This window comes from Chenopodium album, chromosome 26, assembly GCF_948465745.1.
Source record: "Chenopodium album chromosome 26, dcCheAlbu1.1, whole genome shotgun sequence".
NCBI lineage: Eukaryota > Viridiplantae > Streptophyta > Magnoliopsida > Caryophyllales > Amaranthaceae > Chenopodium > Chenopodium album.
Genome location: NC_137859.1, coordinates 4,235,259 through 4,241,907, shown reverse-complemented (window position 1 = coordinate 4,241,907; position 6,649 = coordinate 4,235,259). Strand labels below are relative to the sequence as shown.

The following is a 6,649-nucleotide window of genomic DNA, read 5'->3' as shown; positions in this document are numbered from 1 at the left end:
AAAAAAAATCTTTTAAAGTTTTTTGTTGAAAGAAAACCAGATTGTGATTTTTTTTTTTTTTTTTTTTTTTTTTTGGAAGAAAACCTAATGTCTCTTTTTGTTTTTTGTTTTTCTTTGAAACAAATCTGCCAGGCAAAAATATTAAAAGAGGTTAATTTTAGTCTGGTAAGTGAATTCCCCATGTTTCGTGGGAAGTGGAACTTCTTTTGGAATTTACATTATTGGACCTATGAAACTTCCTTGGAATTTACATTGGACATATGCATGCTCAAAGTTTGTTTTTATCTTTTGTATTAATTGGTTTTGAGTATGTTTATAATTTATAATTCTCATTTATATTATGCTATTAGTACAGTTCCAATCAATCTTACCTTTCACATTAAATTTATTTTGATTAGAACATTCCATTGGCCTTGTCACCAGAGCTAGTAATGAAAGCAAAAAGAAAATGCCTATTAAATTTTAGATCCTATAACGTAATAATATGGTGGTTATGCTCATGAAATCATAAATATCCTCATTCCTTTAAAACTTAGACAAAGAAAATTCTTGGTAAGGATTTCATATAGCCCATATTTGGCCCAAAAGGCCAAAAAATATAGTCTTGATAAGGATTTCATCCAACCCATACTTGGCACAAAAAACAAATACCACAATCAATAATCCAACCTAAGAAAACATGAAAATCATAAGTGCATAATAACATAAATAATACTTGTAACAAGTCAAAGCTAACTTAAGTTGTTACAAAGAAGAAGACACTAATAATAATAATAATAATAATAATAATAATAATAATAATAATAAGTGATACTTTTGCTAAGAAGAAATGCTACAACTATCAAACTTCCGGACAAATTCGGGATACCCCCACACCACAGAAACTGATAAGCTAAACCTTGATGATGATGAATTCAACCCGCTGAATATTTGTTGCTCATTGGGATCTCGAGGCTTAAATATTACCTTACCCTTTAGTGTTTCAATACGCTCACCATCAACTAAAACATTCAAATCAACTTTTAAAACAAGTGAAGCAATTGATGGCACAGGAATCACAGATTTTTTCAAAGGTAATCCATCACCACCCTTAACCAACACTGACTTGCCCTTTTCATAAAGAATACTTTGAAAGTAGTCCTTCTCATATTTGGTGGAGTAATTGTAGTTGCTATACCTACCATGAATACTCCCACTAACATAGTATTCAACTCCATTTGCAGGCATCAGTGTAAACTTCACTCTAGCCTGGACTGCATCATGAACAATCGTATAATATGCAGCCGCATAACCATGCTTACCAGGAATTACAGAACACACACGTCTGTTATACCAACGCACAACTCTTGTATCATCATATTCCAAATATCCTTCGCTGATCTGGTGGCCTTTAGCATCCTTCAAATCAAAAGTCATAGCAAATGTTGGCAGCAAGCAGTCACAAGTTAAACGCGGATATAAAATGCCAGCTTTAATCTCTTTTAAACTAAAGCACTTCAAGGTCCCCAATCCCCTATACACATCAATTTCTCCAGCGATGCTTAAAGCACCATCAAAAGAGCAAATAGAAACACAGAATAACTCCACAAGATCTCCGGGACCAGAACATGTGACCCTGAGAAGGAACCAAAGTTAAATTTACAATAATCCCAAATCAAACATTCCATCTATCATGTAACTAACACATAATGCACAAGTTGGTGTAAATTTTCATAGTGTGGTGTCTTAAACTACAATAACTAAGCATAGTCATGCTGCCCATACTGTCATGTAAGCAAAATTTGAACATATTATTTTTAGATAAAGATAATTTTAAATAATTTTATTGATTTATATTTTAATATATACAACATGTTTAAATTCTTTAAGACAAGCTCCCGCTACAATATGTTTTTATAGATACAAGTAAAGATATTATGGAAAAGGATCCAATTTCAATAGAAAAACATAAAATACACATAAAAAGAAAAAATATGGCTGACTTTGCATCAGATCATAAAGGATTTAATTAGCGTGTGACCACTAGATCAAAAGTAATTTGATTGTGCATATGCTAGTCCAATATTATATCCATTGTATTAGCCAAAAATAAAAAATCATACCAAAATGTATCATATCTGCAAGTTCAGCAAACAGATAGGGATAGAGAGGGTACAAGATATGCCATGAAACACAAAAAAAGGGTTTATGTAAGACATGAGCAATTTCCTACAATATTGCTAAAACAAAAAAAATTCCCTTTGTGCGTCGATTTAGAAACAAATTCCCTAAATACAATTCACGTAAGATCGGTGTCAATTCTTTTGATTTGGTTTAGCTTAGAACCGCTCACAACAATAGCGGTTATAGCTTTAGAACTGCTACTGTAATTAGGGGTTTTAGCAACGAGACCGCCTTTTTCTATTAACAGGTCTCTTTGTCTCCTTACTCAATTTTACAAATGCCTTAGACAAAATTAGGAGGCCCGCGGTAGTATTGCTAAGTTCAAAGAGGCCAAATTCTAATAATAACCAAACTCTTTGCATTTTAAAAAAAAAAAAAAAATACAAAACAGCTAATGTTAACTCTTTTTTTTTGTCTGTAAACAATACTATATTCTTTTACTAAATAATAATAAAAAAAAAGGACTTAGTTTCCACTAAGAATCTCATTTACGCTACAAGTAAATACCTATAAAATTAACTCTTATATATTCATTATAAAAAGGGTTTGAACTCGCATCTCCCAAGTATTAAGTAAACAAATTATTCAATCACATAACGTAATCATACAGTTCTACTCTTATAATACAATGCATTATAACTTTATAAGATAATAGAAGATAAGAAAAATGATTCTATAATAAGTTTTCAAAATTTTATTTTATTGTTTCAACAAAGTAAAGAATTACACTTGTGAAATTTCACATTGTTCTTCCTACTTTAGCCAAATGTCTTAGAAAATTATTATAAACAGAAAAAACAACATGAAATGGAGTATATGTAAAGAGAAATATTTAGAATTCAATAACCACCACACAAGTCCAACACTGTTTTTTTTTTTTTTTTTATAAAAATGCAAAATTAAGTACAGTAAAATACCAAAATGACATCAAAAAATAACCAATTTCTACTTACCATCTACGTTTGCACAATGATTGCAGCTGTGGTTGAATAAAATAACCAATTTCATCAGATTTCACCTCTGCGAGCTGTAGCCAAAAGAATAATTAAGACCAGATCCAATAAAAAAGTAACAAAGTAATAATGGAACAAGAAGAAAACACAAATAAACCCACATCAAGGCTCTCTTGTGTAGAGCGAGACAATCTCTTTTCAAAACTTGATGGGAAGGGCTTCTTACGCGAGGGCTTCTTACGTGAGGGCTTCTCATAATTAATTGCCTCTCCCCAATCCAATTCTTCATTTTCACTATCACTAGATGAAGGAGCATCATCCCACTCTCGTAGAATGTTTTCAGGAAGCTTATCAAATGCGTGATTCCAAGTCACCCACAGCAACATCCGGCATTTTTGACCCACAATTTCCATTTCATTCACAGCATGACAAGTTGTATCCCTAGCATCGACTTCCAATTGACTAACAATATCCTCATCATCATCGAATTTCAAATTGGCTTGGATTTCTAATAGCGAGTATGCTGGCACCGCTAACACACACAATTCAGTGGGATTCCCAATTTTTAAACTCAAAGACTCGTCAAAAAGATCATGACATACTTTCCTATTCTTGAGTTGGATTGATGCTTGAAGTTTTAATTTTACTTCCTCGGAATCAATTTGATTATCACTTCCAACACTACGTAAGGTAACACCTATATAAGCAAGTCTTGCACAATGATATATTGTGAACCCCATTTCAAGGGAACTTTCAAGCCTAGGAAATTTGTGAGTAGTGCGTTCGACATTGTAATCAAAGATGACATGTTGCAAAATGTCATAATGAACTTGACGAGAGAAGCTTAAAAACTTCCAATCATCAAAGAATACGACATCTCGAATTCTATCTTTGAGCAAAATATGTAACTTGAGGTTTTTAGGAAGACATCGAGGGGTACCTAATTGAGATTTCTGAAGGATGAGCGAAAAACTATCTTCCAAAATCACGGTTTTGGCATGTTGATGATCCAACTTGAAGAGGGTAAATACATTTCCCTTGTCATCGACCAACCTAATATGACCATATAATTCAATTACACATTTGTCGTCCACAAAATTGTCATATCTCGTTTTCATATCCATTACTAAAAACAAGTCCCTGGAGATTTTGATAGATGATAACTCAAATAAAGGTGATGCTCTGACGTGAATGAAAGGCACGCTCTCCACAGTTTTATCAGCACATTCAGGATCCTCATTTGTATCTTGTGCAATCTCTCCAATCAAATTAGAAATTTCTTGGTTTTCTGCATCTACCCAAGACATTGTATATGGGAATAACTTGAGAATTCAAACCGTAATTCACAACAAAAAAAATTATATTATTTTTAAGAACTTAAAACAATAACAGAGTAGGCCCATCCTTGAGACGGGGCAGGAGGGGTAGTTTCATAATTCATCCAAACATTATAAAGGAAATTAGGCTCTTTGATTTTATGGAAGAGAGGTCCAATTTCATGGTTCAAATTAAAAAAATCGAATAAAATTAGGCTCATTGATTTTAGGGAAAAAACGTCCAATTTCATAGAACAAATTAAGCAAAATCAAATAAAATTAGGCTCTTTAATTTTAGGGAAGAAAGGTTCAATTTCATAATTAGGCAAATTTGATTCAAATATCAAATTAAACTCATAATTTACTGCTATAAGAACAAAATTGAATCTAGTAATTATATATAATATTTCAACATTCGAGTTTAGAAGAACCCTAAATTGAGTATACTGAGAATTAAATTGATTAAACCATAGATTGAGAAATTAATAATTTGATGAATGCAACCATTATCTTACCTCGGAAGCAGCTTCAATGGAATGGAAGATAGAAATATCAGAAGGCGCCTCAAGTGCGCTTCAATCGGGAACGTGAGACGGTGAGAGAGAGAGAGAGAGAGAGAGAGAGAGAGGCGTTTTTTGTTGGGGGTCGAGATTGGAGAGTAGAGGAAGATAGAAATTAGCGACCAATTTTTTGCAAAGGCCCAAACAGCCAAACATTATGGAGTACGACTCGAGTAAAACCTAGTCGAATGGAATTAGCTTCTATTGTCTTTATTTTCACAACCTATTTGTTAGATAGCTTATAATACCACCTACTGTCTTTATTTTCACAGGAAATTCAAGTTTATCTCCTTGATACTAAAGCTGATCACAATGAGCCTGACCCGATTTTAAAAAAAGTTTGGACGGATTTGGGAAATGAATTTTATGCATTTTTAGTTGTTTTTTTTGACCCGGCACAAATTTGGCCCAAAAAGCCCGTATGGCCCGACTAGTTTGGGCGGGTTTGGACACATGTTTTCCAACCCGGCCCAATAAATGGGCAATTTTTTTTGCCTTGGCCCGAAATCGGCCCGACCCGTCCATTGATCACCAATTAGTATTAGGTACTCCTGGAGTACCTAGTATTATACTCCAGGGCCCAGCCCAATCTAATATATGGGATTAAGGCCTTGTTTGGCAATTGGCGGTTGGCTGTTGGCTGTCGGCTGGTTTGATTGGCTGGTTTGACTGGCTGTTTGTATTGGCTTTTTTGTTGGCTGTTTGACTTTTTATTAGTCTAAAAACATGTTTGGTAAAATTGGCTGTTTGATGTTATTAGTAACTTAGGTAGCCAAAAGCCAAAAGCTACTTTCATTTTGGCTTAAAAGCCAGCTTTTCAGCTGGCTGAAAAAGCCATTTACCAAACACAAATTTTGGATGTTTGACCAAATAAAAAGCCAAAAGCCAAAAGCCAACCAAAAAGCCAATGAAAAGCCATTTACCAAACAAGCCCTAAAACTCAGTTAATGAAATTACTGCATGCAAGGTGGATGAAAAGCAAATTTTATCACATGAAATAACATGAAACTAACTCCATATATAACATGAAACTAACTCCATATATAAAAGAAAGGTGGATGAAAAAAATCAAATCATTTCATTTCTACTCCACTACTTTCACTTTCTCTCTCCATTTGAACTAGTCCTGCAAATTTCTTGTCCATTAAAGGCCAAATCCAACTCAAGATCATGTCCAAAAACAACTTAAATTACCGAAATGCATATCAAGGGAAGTAAGTATTTGTTTAATTTTATTTATAAATTATTTTGCAATTGTACATTTATAACATGAAATTTGCAATTTAAACAAGCAAGTATGGTAAACCAATTAAATGATAATGAAAAACTAGATGAAAGAATTGCATATTTAAAAACAAAAATTATAGATAAGTTCTTGTTATTTTGATCAATCTTGTTTCTAGGCTTATGTTATTCAGCATTGCATATTATGTTATTTTGATTGTGAAGTTAGATCTATATTTCTAAAATGTGTTTATATTTGTTAATATTATTCTTTAAAATGATGTTATTTTGCTTAATATCTAATGTTATTCTACTTAAAATCTAATGTTATTTTTGTGTTGTTTTAGTCTTTGAAAGTAGATTTGTTTTGGCAGAATTATTTAACGTTTTTCTAAAACACCATTTTTAAAAAATTTGTTTCATAAATGATGAT

At 32.7% G+C, this 6,649-nt stretch overlaps 1 protein-coding gene across 1 annotated transcript; it reads right to left on the bottom strand.

Moving 5' to 3' along the window:
- Positions 1-682: 682 nt before the first annotated feature.
- On the bottom strand, positions 683-4,423 carry LOC145616201 (uncharacterized). The gene is made up of 3 exons (XM_081670896.1): positions 3,278-4,423; positions 3,117-3,190; positions 683-1,615 (listed from the first exon to the last, which is right to left on the bottom strand). The coding sequence occupies exons 1-3, from the start codon at positions 4,421-4,423 to the stop codon at positions 820-822; spliced, it is 2,016 nt and encodes a 671-aa protein (XP_081527022.1). The 3' UTR covers positions 683-819.
- Between the last annotated feature and the right edge of the window lie 2,226 nt (positions 4,424-6,649).

Excerpts from the sequence above, each read along its gene's own strand:
- LOC145616201 (XM_081670896.1), bottom strand. The coding sequence starts at position 4,423 with ATGTCTTGGGTAGATGCAGAAAACCAAGAAATTTCTAATTTGATTGGA. Across the intron at positions 3,191-3,277 it reads CTACACAAGAGAGCCTTGAT|CTCGCAGAGGTGAAATCTGA; the intron begins GTGGGTTTATTT and ends TTTTGGCTACAG. Across the intron at positions 1,616-3,116 it reads TCATTGTGCAAACGTAGATG|GGTCACATGTTCTGGTCCCG; the intron begins GTAAGTAGAAAT and ends GTTCCTTCTCAG.